The sequence below is a fragment of the Artemia franciscana genome, chromosome 1 (genome assembly GCF_032884065.1).
Source record: "Artemia franciscana chromosome 1, ASM3288406v1, whole genome shotgun sequence".
Taxonomy (NCBI): domain Eukaryota; kingdom Metazoa; phylum Arthropoda; class Branchiopoda; order Anostraca; family Artemiidae; genus Artemia; species Artemia franciscana.
This window is the reverse complement of record NC_088863.1, coordinates 26206057-26224134: the sequence shown is the minus strand read 5'-3', so window position 1 is coordinate 26224134 and position 18078 is coordinate 26206057. Positions and strand designations below refer to the sequence as shown.

At 34.3% G+C, this 18078-nt stretch overlaps 1 protein-coding gene across 2 annotated transcripts in view; it reads left to right on the top strand.

Annotated features, from left to right (window-relative positions):
• LOC136027581 (exosome complex component 10 homolog) overlaps positions 1 to 18078 on the top strand; it is a 291574-nt gene that overhangs the window by 224135 nt on the left and 49361 nt on the right. For both annotated transcript variants that reach the window (XM_065704964.1, XM_065704974.1), the window contains exon 8: positions 1759 to 1949. In XM_065704964.1, coding sequence (XP_065561036.1) covers positions 1759 to 1949 — 191 coding nt within the window. The remainder of the gene's footprint in view (positions 1 to 1758; positions 1950 to 18078) is intronic.

The following is an 18078-nucleotide window of genomic DNA, read 5'->3' as shown; positions in this document are numbered from 1 at the left end:
TGGTTAACATAGATGTTGCAACATAGATCTAGTTTGATTTTAAATTTTAGGAACTAGTAGTCCGTTATACCGTTGTAAAAGATCTCTCTGGAGTAAGCTTAAAATAGTTGTTTCAGCTGCTTAAAGCCAACCTTAAATAATTTTTCAGATGAAAGCTTCTGAAAGCGTGGTTTTTCATCTTTTGAATTCTTAAGATATTCTAAATAAAGTGTTTCCAGCCTTTAAAATTAAGGAACAGTTATTTTATTAAACTTTTCTTTCTTTTGATAACTTATAAAGGATTCCCATGCTACTGAGCCCCGCTCAACTCTAGTGCCTCTCAACCCCCATGTATTTCACCCCCATACAACTGATCTCCATTCAACCCAAACCTAGTGCATCTCAGCCCCCATATAATACACCTCCCGTACAACTGAACCCCATTCAACTCAACCCTCATGCATCTGAACTTTCATGTAATTCCTCCCCCCCCCCATACAACTGAACTCTATTCAACTAAACCCTCACGCATCCCCTTGCAAAGCCCTTGCAGCTTAGCCACATTCATCTCAGCTCTATTCAACTCAAATCCATGTAATTCAGTCTTCGTTTGACTCAATCCCTTTTGACTTACCGCTCATGGAAGTAAACCCCAGTTCGATTCAACCTAACTTAACATGTAACCAGTTACGTGCACAAATGGGGGATGAGTTGCATGGGGTTGAATTGAATTAAAAACGCCCTTTCCCATCATGGGTTTGAAAATTATTATCAATACCAATAATATTTGTTTTTTAATACTCTTGGTTATTTTTTAATACTATTGATATCTTGTAACATAATTCGACTGGTAAAGGTTACCATAAATGGAGGCAATATATAAATAAAGGCAATATAATATCGGCTTAAATTTATGGCCACTAAACCCGCGTAGTTTTATTCAACAGTGAAAAAGTGTGTATAATAACAACAGTAGCTTAAAATTGGTGTTTTAAGCTCAACTTAGTGATGGATGTTCTGTATTGCATATGGGCTGTCAAATGAATGTTTCGGTGGGACCTTTCCACATCATCATTAATTTAGTCAAAATTTTTGAATTAAAAATCCCAGAAAACCCGCAGATAAGACGAGTTTAAGCTCCATTCTTCAATTCTTTAATAGTCAGACTTGATAAAATAGTGTATAAAGGTCAACTAAAGTAACAACTACTAATACAAATAACGACTACTCCAATGTTTATAAATTAAATCATCTTCCTCAACTGCCTGTCTAATTCAAGTTTTTGCTCGATTCAATTTTAAATTGTCATTTACTATTTTCAGGGATCCTGTAAATTCCACTTAAGTAATACAAAGAAAAACCGATCAGAAATGTATTTTTTTTTTAACCAAACGAAAATACTGAAAAACAAAGCGAATATTCGGGTGGGCAACCGCCTCTCTCTTTATTGCGAACAAATAAACTTTAGAAGAAAATGCCAAGAAACTGAAAAGAAAACCAAAACAACGCGGAGAGTCAACGTGAAAAAAGAAACGATAAAATGCAATTAGAAGCCAAAATTAAAAGATGAATAAAATTCAATAAAAGCCAAAATAAGAAAAGGTAAGACCAAAAATCTAACATCAAAGGCGAGTTACTCACCAATACCCACTTTTAAAGCCTCATTGGTCGTTTTTCTTTATATCTTTGCAGGTAAATGTGTTTTAAGAAATTATCACCCACTTACGTACTCTTAACTTCGATTACTGGGCTAATGTTGAACTCTCGTTTCTCTTCTAGGTCATGCACGGAGCAGAAGGTGACATTGTTTGGCTACAGAGAGATTTTGGAGTTTATGTAGTCAATCTTTTTGATACTTATCAGGCTGCCAAATACTTAGAAATGAGCCGAAAGTCTCTAGCCTTTCTCCTTGATCATTACCTTCATATTAATGTCAATAAAACTTATCAGTTAGCTGACTGGAGAATTCGGTAAGTTTTGAATTTTGAGAAATATTTAAACTTTGAAATATTGGGATAAAATGACCTGTTTTCTGCCCTCCCTAAGAAACGGGGCCGTTAGCGTCATGTTGACTGTACCCTCCTGAAGTGTCCTTTAATTTAAAAGAACTTGATACCTTAAAATTATTTTGCGAGCCTCAGCGTTGGCTGACCGCCTCAAAAACAATGAGGATGTTACCAAATTTTTCAAGGGGACTATCAACCATCCAGAGCCATTGAGAGTCCTCGGTTTGACTATGAAATTGAATTCAAAAGTTAATTAATTCAGTTTCCTTGGTCCGGCGAGGCTTTCAATCGAAGCGGGTAGTACTACAGGGTACTCACAACTGCTTAAATGGTATTTCTTTTTAGATGAGTCTTAGCATTTCTCTAGAATCCAGGCTAGATCATTTTTAGGGACTACTCTTTCCTAACCCTCAAAAAGAAAATTCTACTCCGTTTAATCGGAAAAACAAAATTCTAACTTTCCATTGATATAAGTTTGTTGAATTTGAATATCTCTATCCCTGACTCAAAACGGCAGAAGTTAAAGGATTTTCCTAAGATTTCTGAGAAGGTAGGTGTCGGCTTTCATTTTACTGTCGTTTATTCTGATCTCTTATCCATGCTATACAAGTTATGCCAACACCGCCAGAACTGGATTCAAAGCTTTGGTGCTGCCAGGCCTAAGCGTTTTAACCGCTCTGTTTTTGCGAAATTTTCGGGAAAGTCTCCAAAAATTCAGGGATATTGGAAGTAAAGAACAGAACGCCGTAACTGATGAGCTAAAAGTAATGAAGGAGAGAGATGATACAGTACTCTCAGCTGCCATTCTTGGGAGAAATCTGACACTTTATAAGTGGCCACGGAATTCCTGCATTGTTTTAAAATCACTTTTCTGTGAATAGGCTGCATGGCAGTGGAGTAAACCTGGCACTTTGAGGATAAATAGCATTAGTCCAGTTTTTGTTAAGAAAAAGATCACTCCGCAGTAATTTAATGCGCCCCCTGGTATTATGCGCCCCTAGGCCTGGGCTTAGTAGTTCTATTGATAAATCCAGGTCTGAACACCACCCAATCAATTCTAAATAGTTTGATCACACAAACTAAAAAAAGTTCGTAAGAAGGAGATAGAATGGTCCTTTAAGGTGTGGAAACTCCTTAACATAACATCTCAGCAGGGCTACTTTGTATTGTTTCTTTATATGAAATTTTAAGCTGTCAAATGGCGCTGTTCACAAATATGGAACGTGTGATCCTTATTGTATGATGTTTAAAAATGTGATATCTTAAAGTGTGTTATATTTTAAAGTGCGATCTTAAACGTATGGAAAGTGGATATTTCAAAAAGAAAAGATAAAGATTCCTACAAAGATAAAGATGGATCTACATTCCGAAATTAGTCAGTCTGCCCCTCTTTTTCTTTAAAAAACGAAATAAGCTTGAAAACACACTGAAACCTGCAGATATCTACCAACTGGTAGATTTCTGCCGAAGAGTCCCTAAAGTAATTAGAGTGTTTCAGTGCTGATCAGTCAAACCGGCTTTGGTCTGTTTTTACTTGAACTCTGCTTTAAGCACCTATAGCCGAGATAATGGAAAACCTTACTTCTAATTGCAAAGGGGTTCATCGTATCGTCTAGATGTTCGAAATGTCGAAAAACCTAAACTGGAAACTTAAAAATTTTTACTTATCCTATTCTTGATGGTATCTATACTATGGAAGTTCTTTGAACATGGCTTTTTTGGAGAAAATCTCGAATTCTCTCTGAGTTGTTTGCCGTGTGTACTGATGATTGATGACGTTTCTGGCTGTTTGAGAATAATTCGCCCAGTTCGGAAGAACAAAACCAACCGAGGCCAAACAAAGAAAAAAAAAACAACATGCATCAGGGGAAAATGTATCGCTACAATTAACAAACTTAGGTAAGGTTCAGTTTTTTGAAAAAAGGAAAAAGGTTAACCTCATTAAGTTGCACCTGGATTATATTCTCGAACATTTTTTTACCATTTACTGTTCTTGGCTGAACTGAGACCAAAAAACAAAAACAAAAAACAAACAAACATGCAATCAGAGAAGAATGTATCGCTACAATTGAGACGCTTAAGTAAGGTTTTGTTTTTCCAAAGAAGAAAAAAAGTTAACCTCATTAAGATGCATCTGGATTATATTCTCTAACATTTTCGATCATTTACTGTTCTTAGCTAAACTGAGGCCAAACAAACAAACAAAAAAAAACCACATGCGCTCAGAGAAAAATTTATCGCTAGGATTGAGAAAATTAGGCAAGGTTTAGTTTTTCCAAAGAAGAAAAAGAGTTAACCTCATTAAGATCCATCTGATTATGTCCGCAAAAAATGTTTATCATTTACTATCCTTGGCAGAGCCGAGGCCAAACAAATAAAAAAAAAATCCTACATGCACTCAGAGAAAAATGTATCGCTACAATTGAGAAATTTAGGTAAGGTTTAGTCTTTCCAAAAAAGAAAGAGAGTCAACCTCATTAAGATGCACCTGGATTATATTTGCAAACGTTTTCTATCATTAACTGTTCTTGGTTGAACCAAGTCCAAACAAATAAAAAAAAAAAAAAAAAAAAAAAGAACAACATGCCCTCAGAGAAAAATGTACTACAATTGTGAAACTTTGGTAAGCTATAGTTTTCCAAAAAAAAAAACAGTTAATCTCATTTAGATGTACCTGGATTATATTCTCAAGTATTTTCTATCATTTGCTGTTCGTGGCTGAATCGAGGCCAAACAAATAAAAAAAAAAACCAACATGCAATCAGAGAAAAATGTTTCGCTACAATTAAGAAACTTAAGTAAGGTTTATTTGTTCCAAGAACGATCAATTATATTATATTCTCAAGCATTTTCTATCATTTACTTTTTTTGGCCGAACCGATGCCAAACACATAAAAAAAAATAAAATAAAATAAAAAAAATATGCACTCACAGAAAAATGTACTGCTACAATTGAGAAACCTAGGTAAGGTTTAGTTTTTCCAAAAAAGAAAGAAAGTCAACCTCATTAAGATGCACCTGGATTATATTTTCAAGCATTTTCTATCATTTACTTTTTTTGGCCGAACTGATGCCAAACACATAAAAAAAAAAAAAAAAAAAAAAAAAAAAAAAAAAAAAAAAAAAAAAAAAAAAAAAAAAAAAAAAAAAAAAAAAAAAAAAAAAAAAAAAAAATGCACTCACAGAAAAATGTACTGCTACAATTGAGAAACCTAGGTAAGGTTTAGTTTTTCCAAAAAAGAAAGAAAGTCAACCTCATTAAGATGCACCTGGATTATATTCTCGAGCATTTTCTATCATTTACTTTTTTTGGCCGAACCGATGCCAAACACATAAAAAAAAAAAAAAAAAAAAAAAAAAAAAAAAAAAAAAAAAAAAAAAAAAAAAAAAAAAAAAAAAAAAAAAAAAAAATGCACTCACAGAAAAATGTACTGCTACAATTGAGAAACCTAGGTAAGGTTTAGTTTTTCCAAAAAAGAAAGAAAGTCAACCTCATTAAGATGCACCTGGATTATATTTTCAAGCATTTTCTATCATTTACTTTTTTTGGCCGAACCGATGCCAAACACATAAAAAAAAATAAAAAAAAAAAAAAAAAAAAAAAAAAAAAAAAAAAAAAAAAAAAAAAAAATGCACTCACAGAAAAATGTACTGCTACAATTGAGAAACCTAGGTAAGGTTTAGTTTTTCCAAAAAAGAAAGAAAGTCAACCTCATTAAGATGCACCTGGATTATATTCTCAAACATTTTCTATCATTTACTTTTTTTGGCCGAACCGATGCCAAACACATAAAAAAAAATAAAATAAAATAAAAAAAATATGCACTCACAGAAAAATGTACTGCTACAATTGAGAAACCTAGGTAAGGTTTAGTTTTTCCAAAAAAGAAAGAAAGTCAACCTCATTAAGATGCACCTGGATTATATTTTCAAGCATTTTCTATCATTTACTTTTTTTGGCCGAACCGATGCCAAACACACAAAAAAAAAAAAAAAAAAAAAAAAAAAAAAAAAAAAAAAAAAAAAAAAAAAAAAAAAAAAAAAATGCACTCACAGAAAAATGTACTGCTACAATTGAGAAACCTAGGTAAGGTTTAGTTTTTCCAAAAAAGAAAGAAAGTCAACCTCATTAAGATGCACCTGGATTATATTCTCAAGCATTTTCTATCATTTACTTTTTTTGGCCGAACCGATGCCAAACACATAAAAAAAAAAAAAATAAAATAAAAAAATATGCACTCACAGAAAAATGTACTGCTACAATTGAGAAACCTAGGTAAGGTTTAGTTTTTCCAAAAAAGAAAGAAAGTCAACCTCATTAAGATGCACATGGATTATATTCTCAAACATTTTCGTTCATTTACTGTTCTTGGCTGAACTGAGACCAAACAAATAACAAAAACCAAACATGCACTTAGAGAAAAATGTGTCGCTACAATTAAGAAAATTAGGTAATGTTTAGTTTTTCCAAAAACGAAAAAAGGATAACCTCATTAAGATACACCTGGATTATATTCTCAGATATCGTTTACTGTTCTTGTCGCAAAAGAATATACAAGACAAACTGAGCATAAAGCCAAAACTAACGTGCGGCCAGAGGAAAATATCTTGCTATAATTGCTATAATTATATCTTGAATATGTTGAAAAATATCTTTATCTTGATACATCTTGACAATATTATCTTAATAATATCTTGAATAATTGAATATAATAATTAAAACTTGAATATCTTGCTATAATTAAGAGAAATATTTCAAGTTTTCTTTCTCAAAAAAGAAATTTTCAAGTTTAATTTAGTAATGGCCAATTCGCAATGAAATTTCACAAATACTAAGATTAGCTTGCTTCAATTTGAACTAATCAGAATTTTTCAGCCAATCAGGAAATTCTATGAAAAGTATGATTGGCTCAAAGAAGCGATATCTAAATCAGATATTTTCAATCAATCACAAGGATCACTCACAGTAAGATTTTACTAATAATGATATTTAGTTAGCGCAAATTTGAACCAATTAGAGTTTCCATAGGATTTTCTGATTGGCTGAAAAACCTATGGAAAATTCTGATTGGCTCGAACTAGCGCTAGCAAATTCCTAGTTCTTGTAGGGTCCCATTGTGAATGGGCCTTTACACCGTCTGAAACGGAAGATGAAGAGAAAAACTTTTGAAAACGATGAAAAAGGCACAAGATTATCTGCCAGTTTACTAGGATCATTCCAGTTCTGAAATCTCATAGATATTTCATGATTACATTCATGCGTTGAACTATAGTTCACAGATGGTGGTATGACTTAATGCTGCTATAGAAGGGTTTTGCTTCTTGGAGCTTCTATATATATTCAAGCAGCTAAGAAGAGAAAAATGCCTAGATAGAAACAAAACTAGTGATAGACAATTCGATTCGAGCAGTTAAAAAAAATTATATATGAAAATTTATCACTGCAGCAGTAATTATTGTCTCAGCAAAAAATAAAAAAAAAAATTTAACTGGCGAGGTGGGCCTTATCAAACAGTTCGTGGTAACGAACTGTAGTAAGGGGCGATCCGGCTAAATTGTAACCGAAACTCTAAAAAACGGAATTTGATACCAATAGCTACATCAAAAGCAGAGGCGCCATTTGGGCCAAATCTTGGGGTGGGCATGAACTCCATCTGCCCCCCCCCCCCCCCCCGATTCACTTTGTGTCGCGTAAGAAAAATCCGGGTTTTGGCAGCACATTGATCGAATATTCTAAGTAAAAATGCATTTTCAGCACCCGTGTGTTACTTGGAAATGTACTGTAACCAAATGTGGAACTCAGCCACACTGACCTCTAAGATTAATTATAACAACGAAGAATATAATCAACGAGGTTAAGTAATTAAACTGAAAGTGGAAAATTCAACCAGACTACAGACTGGCATTCCTCAGCCAGAAACTTTCTTATTTAAGTAAACAATACGTCGGTGAAAGTAACCTTCATTGCTATGCTGAGGGTTGTAACCAAAATCTCAGTGTCCCTTCAGCAGAAATCTTCCAGATCAAATATATTTACAAAAAGGAAAAACATAACAAGAAAAAAAAATATAACAACATTCAAGGTAACAAGGGGAACCGCCGAGCTTTCATCTTTGCAAAATCGTCAACAAGCTGGTTGTAGTCCAAATTTTTACTAAATCCTTCTCTGCAAATATCAAAAGGAGGTGACTGAGGCGATCATCTCCTGTTGTAGACCGCAGGTAGTTTTTCACTATTTCTAGGCTAGAAAACAAACGCTCATTGCTCGCTGTTGTCTCAGGAAGTGTGGCAGCAATACGAAGTACTTTAATTACTTCTGAGTAAGCCACTGGTAATGCCTGAGGATGGTCGACAATGTCTAGGAAGTTTTCTGGCTTTTTCTCCTCATTGAGCAAAAAACGCTTGGCAATACCAGCTTTAGATTCGAGAAGAATGCTGTCGATATCCAGCTCGCCGTAAAGAGAAGAGAAAAGCTTGAGCAGCTCTGTGTCCATAAACTTGGTTGAGCTTGGATCCAAGGCTTCGTGCGTGCTCAGCGCTGGCAAGTTATCTGTGAACCCTCTGTCAAATTCGGCTAGTAGACGGTCAAAAGTTTTGAAGTATTCTTGCTTCATTTCATCCGCCAAAGTAGTAGTCCAATTTCCAGATTCGATGAAATTCTTTCCTAGCGTCAAAGTTGTCACAAATTGTTTCCCATGCTTGGTGATCTTTTAAATTCTTCAAGGTCGTCCTTTCTGACCAACAGAGGAGGGTCTAGTCGCGGGTCCATTCACAGCAAGTACTTCAATTTCGAGTTCTGTTGCAAACTCTTTAGCCTTCTTGAAAAGTGATACAAATGAAGCATCTGAACGCAGGTCGGTGAGTTTGCTTCTTGTGGCCTGAATCAGGGTGCGCGATCGAGAAATAACCAAGTCGACGGTGACGGCATGGAGTTGCTGAGACAGCGATTTCGTCGCTCGCATAATTGCTTCTATGTAGTGCAATTGGAAGATAACAAAGGACGATTCCATCAAGAAATGATAGGCCAGGAACTGACCTATTTTAGTTTATCACCTTAGAGGAATTACTGCAAATATTCAGAATTTATAATATTAATATAATCATCTAGGAAACAGGCATTTGACAGAACTTGAGAGTTAGATTATGTATATAACCTGCTTTCAAAGTTTACAATGGTTAATAGCAAATAGTGTTATTATTATGGCCGGCAAAGGACCCTTTTTGGTGGAAGCTAGGGCCCCCTGGAAAATCTGGGGTGGGCCCACCCCTGCCCCCCCCCCCAAATGGCGCCTCTGATCAAAAGAATCGCATTTTAATGCTAATTTTAAATATGTAAGTCTTACCCATCAAAAGTTACGAGCCTGAGAAAATCTGTCTTATTTTAGAAACTAGGGAGAAACACCCCTTAAAAATCATAGAATTACGAAAATCACACCATCAGATTCAGCGTAACAGAGAACACTACAGTAAAAGTTTCAAGCTCCTATCTACAAAAATGTTGAATTTTGTATTTTTGCCACAGGAAAGATCATGGATGCGTGTTTATTTGTTTTGTTTTTTTTAAATAAAATCAAGGACGTAGTACATATCGTCAATTTATTGTAGCATCTTACCATTTTTAAAACTCATAAAAGATGTTGAAAAGGGAATATAGAGAGCATTTAATGAAGGTATATATAAACATTTGAAGGAATTCAAAGATGGTATATATAGACATCCGAGGGTATTCAAACTTGACCGTTTGGTATTTGTTTTCCAATTGGTCGTTTGAAAACTAAGATCAGTCAAGAAACTTTATACATCCTATTAAAAGGATTTCAAAAAATATTCACAAAGTTCTATCATATTATTTTGTTATTTTAACGGCTTAGGAAAAGAATTACCGACTGCTTTTCTCAAATATTTTTGGCTTGTTGGTTTCTGGTGGCCTTATGATGGATCTTGCAAATTTCCTTTATGTATATCAGGTCAACACGAAAGGGTTGTGGGTTCAAGCGTGCCCCTCTCCCTGTCTTTGAAGCATAAATACTCTTATTATTGTCACCCTAAATTCCTATACTTTTAATGCATTTTGTCTATTTTTCGGTTCTTGAATTTTCACCTCTCCCTCATAAATTTCTTGGGAAGCGCCTCTTCAGACATAGAAAATATCTGTTATAAAATATACCAAAAAAAATGAAAAATGCCATATAGTCTTATTAATCGTAGTGCAGCCTGTGTATGACAAAGACTGTTTTTTTTTTTTTTTTTTTTTTTTTTTTTTTTAATAAAAATCTTCATGAAAAATTATATTCAGCTAAATGCAAAACAGGAGGTTTTAAGCGTTATATTCAAAATTTTAGTACATATAGTTGCCCAGTTTTATCACTTTGTATCAAGTACTTTGTTCTTTATGAAGCTATTACACCATCCGTCTGGGATTAATCTAAAGGACCTCCTCTACGTCCTGAAACGATGGAAAAATTATATCCAAAGTCTTATTGATACGCACTTGGAAATTACTGTATACTTGAAACAGAAGGATCAGGCGATTTGATGCCACTTGGTAACAAAGCCACTTGACTGATAGAAGTATTTTTAGAGACATCTTTATATTTCAATGCATTGCAGTTATTGCTTTCTTTATGATAAATTTGATTTCTTGTGCCAATTTTATTCCCCCGATCTCGTCTTAGAGAGGATAAGTAGGCTAGCTCGGATGAAAAAGGCGAAAGACAACGAATTTATTATTGGAATGAATCAAGAAATGGTGAGAGTGTTTTGATTTGCCACAAAAGGTTTGTCCTACCTCTTCTTCTCACATTGAAAGTCTTAGTGAAATACACCAATATATTCAAAAATTGACTTGGTATACCCAATACCATTTTTTAATTGTTAACCTCTCGTTCTCCCCTCCTCCAAGAAAAAGAGGTTCCCTTTTACAAATGGCTTTAGTACGAAAAGTTAGCGGTAGACTCGCCCTCGTCACATTTATCTTAATCTATTTTTGAAGTAGAATGTGTCTGCTTTCAGTGATAATGTTACCCCCCCCCCCCGTATCTGTAAACATTCTAAGGTTTTTTATATTGTTTTCAATAAAACGTTAAAGACGCAATATACTTTAGAAGGTTTGTGGTTAAAGGATATTAGCCAAACGCCAAACTGTTTCTAGTAGTTGCTGTTCGTTTAAAGTTTGACTCTAGTATACATTTTAATTTCTACTCTTTTCATGATTTATGAATTGATCTATGTCATTATTCATTTTCATATTCATTTTCATTTCGTCATATTCATTTTAGTTTGTGTTTGTTTTCGGTTTCATTTATTCTTTGATGGTAAATTCTGGTCATTTTAAGCTTGAATCATTATAGGATTTCGTTTTTGCTCCTCTGAAGTTTTAACATGGCTCTTTACGTATCTTCAGAAAGTTTTGTTATGAATTTATTATTTGTTGCAAGCAATAACTGCTATTTGAGTTTTGAATTTGAAAAAGGTGTAAAATTATGTTCTAACTACGAGACAATGTTTAGGTCCTAGCTCAAAGAGTATGGGTAACATATAACAGTGGGAACTGGCCCTAGTGTCGACAAAAACCGCCAACGCCATCTAGCGTTTGACAACACTCGACATTGTTTTGAGTGTAATAATAAAAATGATTAATTTACTTAGTATAATTGGTAAAATTAGTATAGTAATAAGTGTCTGATCTTAGTTCAAGTCAGAAAAATGATTACAGAGCTTCAAATAATGCCAAGTGTCGCCAAAGGTTAGATGGCCTTGATAGTTTATTTTTCGGTACTAGTGCCAGTTCTCATTGTTATAAGTTACCAGTTGTCTTTGTCTTAGGTTACAAACATGTAAACATACTAATTATGTAAAAAGTTCCGAAGTTGTCAATGAGGTTAATTGAGATTTTCGGATAATAATATGAATTTTCCCGAATAAGGAACTTCTTATTCAACAGTGAAACTGGTGTTTGCATCCTAGGAAACTGGAATATTAATTAAGTGAGAATGAGGTGATTTTACTTCTAGAAATTTCGACACTTTCGGACTGTTTGAGATGAAGATTCTGTTTTCGAGATTACTCCATAGTAGTTACTTTTGGAATGTTGGGAATTAAGCTGTTCATAAAGGAAGAATCATCCAAAACCTTACTGACACTTTTAGCACTTACTGATAAGAATTAGTATATCGTATTCATTATATTTTAAACCTTTAAACATTTAATCTACCAGTATCCCCGCTAAGAATAAGATTCACTAAAATATCTTAGGTTTTTACCACCTGGGTGAATTTTAGTTTCTATCTTGCTCAAGTCAACCTAGGTGCAAAAAATATCTAAAAATGGTTGTTTTTTCTTCGCATTATACAAAACTTACGATAGCCACACAAAATCGTATGTCCGAAAAAAATAGTATGGACTCAGTGAGAGGCAACCCTGACCCATACTCTAGCAGCTTTTTAGTATTTTGTTCTTAATTGTATTTTTGGCATGTTTCATTTTTGAAGCAAATAATTATAGTTCATTTCCGAGTAACGTCGGCGGCTCTTTTTTAAATATTTAAATAGGTATCTAGATTTAAAATTATTAAACAAAGTATTTGTTTCTAAACTCAAAACAAGGCAAAAAAAAAAGGATTGTAGTTGATTTAGCTGTAGGTATAATGGGAAATTACGATTGAAGACAAAATTTGTTATTAACATATTTGTTGATGAAAGCAAAGGTCTTGGAGAAAAGATTTTAGAAACAAAATAGAGATAACAGTTAAGCCTAATACTAGGATATAACAGTTTTATAAACTGAAAAGTCCAATTTTAGAATACAGCAAGTCTATTTTGACTTGCCTACTATCCTCTCTACTATCCTAGCCTACTTATCCTCTCTAAGACGAGATCGGGGGGATAAAATTGGCACAAGAAATCAAATTTATCATAAAGAAAGCAATAACTGCAATGCATTGAAATATAAAGATACTTCTATCAGTCAAGTCAAATACTTCTATCAGTCAAATACTTCTATCAGTCAAGTGGCTTTGTTACCAAGTAGCATCAAATCGCCTGATCCTTCTGTTTCAAGTATACAGCAATTTCCAAGTGCCCATCAATAAGACTTTGGATATAATTTTTTCATCGTTTTAGGACGTGGAGGAGGTCCTTTAGATAAATCCCAGACGGATGGTGTAATAGCTTCATAAAGAACAAAGTACTTGATACAAAGTGATAAAACTGGGCAACTATATGTACTAAAATTTTGAATATAACGCTTAAAACCTCCTGTTTTGCATTTAGCTGAATATAATTTTTCATGACGATTTTTATAAAAAAAAAAAAAAAAAAAAAAAAAAAAAACAGTCTTTGTCATACACAGGCTGCACTACGATTAATAAGACTATATGGCATTTTTCATTTTTTTTTGTATATTTTATAACAGATATTTTCTATGTCTGAAAAGGCGCTTCCCAAGAAATTTATGAGGGAGAGGTGAAATTTTCAAGAACCGAAAAATAGACAAAATGCATTAAAAGTATAGGAATTTAGGGTGACAATAATAAGAGTATTTATGCTTCAAAGACAGGGAGAGGGGCACGCTTGAACCCACAACCATTTCGTGTTGACCTGATATACATAAAGGAAATTTGCAAGATCCATCATAAGGCCACCAGAAACCAACAAGCCAAAAATATTTGAGAAAAGCAGTCGGTAATTCTTTTCCTAAGCCGTTAAAATAAAAAAATAATATGATAGAACTTTGTGAATATTTTTTGAAAAAAAAAAAGGATTGTAGTTGATTTAGCTGTAGGTATAATGGGAAATTACGATTGAAGACAAAATTTGTTATTAACATATTTGTTGATGAAAGCAAAGGTCTTGGAGAAAAGATTTTAGAAACAAAATAGAGATAACAGTTAAGCCTAATACTAGGATATAACAGTTTTATAAACTGAAAAGTCCAATTTTAGAATACAGCAAGTCTATTTTGCTATTCTATAAGTGTCTATTTAATTTTGTAATAAATAAATTATATAAAATAAACGATCAAAAGGGCCAAACTCTGGGCCAAGGGTTATTACCACCTTGTGGTAATTTACCACCATAAACACAATTTAAGCTATAGCTTATTGATCACATATTTTCTCGGGTCCTCAAATGCCTCCGACATTGTTCAAAAATACAGCTTCAGTACAAAAATAATCCTCTTGGTTTTTCCTTAAATTTGCTGATTTTTTTTTATTATTATGATTGTGAGGTAGTATTATTAATATTAGCCTTATTTGTGAACATGTTGAGTAGCAACTTAGGAAAAAGTGAGTTGATTGAAGTACAAGAATATCAAGTTTTTGGAAATTGTGAAATTAATGGTAAAGAGTTTTTCAGGCTGCCTCTCTTCAGTATAGCTGAAAATGAATGCTATCTTATCGTCAGTGGTTTTTAGGGAAGACGATCTGCTTGCCTGAACAATGTTCAAACCAATGCTTGGCTTGGAAGTAATTACCAATCTGATAAGTTTTAAGTAAAAAAAATGATTTTTATTGAGCAAGTCGATTGTAGATCAAAAGTAGGCTGGTATTTAGACCCGAGTCCTCTGTTTCATGAAATAGATTGACGAGCGTGATAGCCCTATTCTCATATTGTTCCACTAAGTGATATAGTCAATAATGTGTCATTCTCTGTGAAATCACAGTGTGACCATATTTTGGCAAATAAGTTACCTCCTCTTAGCTCTGAATGGTCTGGATGCTGTAGATGACACTGTTCTGCCTGGAACCATTGCCAGTGGCTTGCACGAACTGATTAGTGACGTGTCTTTGCTGTCAAATCGCATTGGACTCTTTATCAGAAGCTGCAAGGTTAAATTTGCGGCTCTCAGCCAATCTGTTTGTTGGTACTAATTTGCTCCTAGTCCATCAGAGTGCAGTTTAGGTATAATGGCTCTGTTGTAAAATCTGATGGCAAAGTTGGAAATTATATCTATCTGCATGAAAAAAAAAACCGAAGAGTATATACCGATCTGAATAAACTGCTATGGGCTAAACGTGAGATCTCGGTCTAGACAAAAGTTTTGAGTCGACGCTGCATTGGTGGATCCATACTACTCTGCGCTTGCGAGACATAGCCGATCGTGGCAGAGGAGGTGAAAGGATTGAACGTATTGGATAACCATCGTCTTTGTTATATTGCTTACTCTAGAAGATGGCCAGTAGTTCCTATTGTGAAGTAGGGAGTTGTTGTCGTCTACCAGAAGAACTATTGCTTATTATCGACTGATGGTTGTCTGAAGCTCATTGGTATTTGTGTCGTTCTGAAAACTTGATAATATTTAAACGTTCTTGTTTGTGAACCACGCCCTTCCCGGGAACGACAACCAGGGGGGCCGAAGAAGATCTTCTGTCAAAAATCCAAATAAGACTTAGAACTATGACGAGAATTCTGGAAATGTCGTCCAAGATGAGCTAACAGCGGGAGAAGCTGCAGTTGAAAGATCAAAATGTTTGTCAGTAATAGTTCCAAGGTTTATAAGCGCTGACAGGTCAATTGGTCTGGCTACTAACGAAATTAACTGAGCAAATGCATTTATACATGGTTTATCAGGTCAATAGAAATCCTCAATAATTACATAAATACCCATTTAAACTGGTAAATTTTCCATTTTTGCATTTAAAAAAAAATCAAAATAAGCTTTATTATAGCCTTTTAGAATTTAGAGTTTTAGTATGTAGTTGTTTTAGAGTTGTATTTAGAATACTTTTTGCATAAATGGAGGTAGATTTTGGGAGGAGGGAAGGGTTCAGTTGCTACCCCATTTCTCCTCCTGTACAGACATAACTGTGACAGATTATTAAGAATTATGCAAAGTTATTTTTTTCTTTTTTTTTTTGCTATAATGAATACGATCAGAGATACTTGTAAAGAAATTTTCAACCAACCTTTTATAATTTGGTTACCACGCCTTCATTCGCTGGAGTAAGGGTGATAATGATTATAAATGAAAACTAGACTTTAAACGCGTCCCAAGATAGAAACCAACACACATCCCGATCGACTGGTTGGCTATCAAACAGTTCGTGGTAACGAACTGTAGTAAGGAGCGACCCAGCTCAATAGTAAACGAAACTCTAAAAAACGGAATTTCGATGCTAAAAGATATATCAAAAGAATCTGATTTTTATGCTGATTTTAAATATATAAGTTTCATCAAATTTAGTCTTTGTCATCAAAAGTTACGAGCCTGAGAAAATTTGCCTTATTTTGGAAAATAGGGGGTAACACCCCCTAAAAGTCATAGGATCTTAACGAAAATCACACCATCGCATTCAGCATATCAGAGAACCCTATAGAAAAAATTTCAAGGTCCAATCTAAAAAAATGTGGAATTTCGTATTTTTTGCCAGGAGACAAATCACGGGTGCGTGTTTATTTGTTTTTTTTTCCAGGGGTCATCGTATCGACCAAGTGGTCCTAGAGTGTTGCAAGAGGGCTCATTCTAACGGAAATGAAAAGTTCTAGTGCTCTTTTTAAGTGACCAAAAATTGGAGGGCACCTAAGCCCCCTCCCACGCTCATTTGTTTACCTAAGTCAAAGGATCAAAATTTTGAGATAGCCATTTTGTTCCGCATAGTCGAAAACCATAATAACTATGTCTTTGGGGATGACTTACCCCCCACAGTCCCTGGGGGAGGGGCTGCAAGTTACAAACTTTGACCAATGTTTACATACAGTAATGGTTACTGGGAAGTGTACCGGTTACTGGGAAGTGTACCGACGTTATCAGGGGGATTTTTTTGGTTTGAGTGTGGGGTTCAGGGGAGGGGGCTATATGGGAGGATCTTTCCTTGGAGGAATATTTCATGGGGGAAGAGAAATTCAATGAAAAGGGCGCAGGACTTTCTAGCATTACTATAAAAAAAAAAAAAAAAAAAAAAACAATGAAAATATAGACATGAAAAAGTTTTTTCAATTGAAAGTAACGAGAAGCATTAAAACTTAGAACGAACAGAGATTATTACGCATATGAGGGTTCTAAAAATACTTTAGCATAAAGAGCGAGGTATTTAGGAGGAGATAAATACTTCGCTCTTTATGCTAAAAAATTTTTAAGTAATTTCAACTATTTATTCTACGGCCTATCTGATTCAGGGGTCATTATTAAAGAATTAGGACAAAACAAGATTTAGTGTGAAGAGTGAGGTATTACGAGGGGACCAACCCCCTCATATATATAATCAAAAATATAAGAATATAAAAGTTTGTTACGTAAGTTAATTCTTAAGTTACGTATTTTTTTTACTAATAAAAACGTTCGTTAAAAATTATAAGATCTAGTTGCCTTTTTAAGCAACCGAAAAATTGGAGGGCAACTAGGCCCCCTTCCCCACCCCTTATTTCTCAAAATCGTCTGATTAAAACTACGAGAAAGTCATTTAGCCAAAAAAAGAATCAATATGCAAATTTCATTTTAATTATGTATGTACGGAGAGCCAAAATCAGACATGCATTTATTCAAAAACTTTCAGAAATTAAATAAAAAAAACAAGTTTTTTGAAATGAAAGTAAGGAGCGATATTAAAACTTAAAACGAACAGAAATTACTCCGTATATGAAAGTGGTTTTTCCTTCTCGACGCCCTGCTCCTTGCGCTAAAGTTTGATTCTTTCTCGCAACTCTACTTTTTAAAACAATAAAAAACTTTAGCGTAAGGAGCGGGGCGTCGAGGAGGAAAAACCCCTTTCATATACGGAGTAATTTCTGTTCGTTTTAAGTTTTAATGTCGCTCCTTACTTTCATTTCAAAAAACTTCTTTTTTTTTATTTAATCTCTGTCTTAGAATGATTATAAGCTGCTCTATTTTCAGCTCATAGGACATGCCAATCAAGGCCTCGAATTAAATCTCATCTGCAGCCAGTTTTCCAAAACAACTTACATCAGTAATAGCCGATCAGGCAATTATCCTGATACAACCAAAAGACCTCCAGGATAATTTGGATGTGAAACTGCTTTTTGAAACTGACAGACTCCTTTCCTTTTATTTGAATGCCTAGTTCCTTCTAAAGGTCATACCTGTACCCACCTAGGGCTGAATCTTATGATATTTAAACTCTGGCAGATTCCCAATT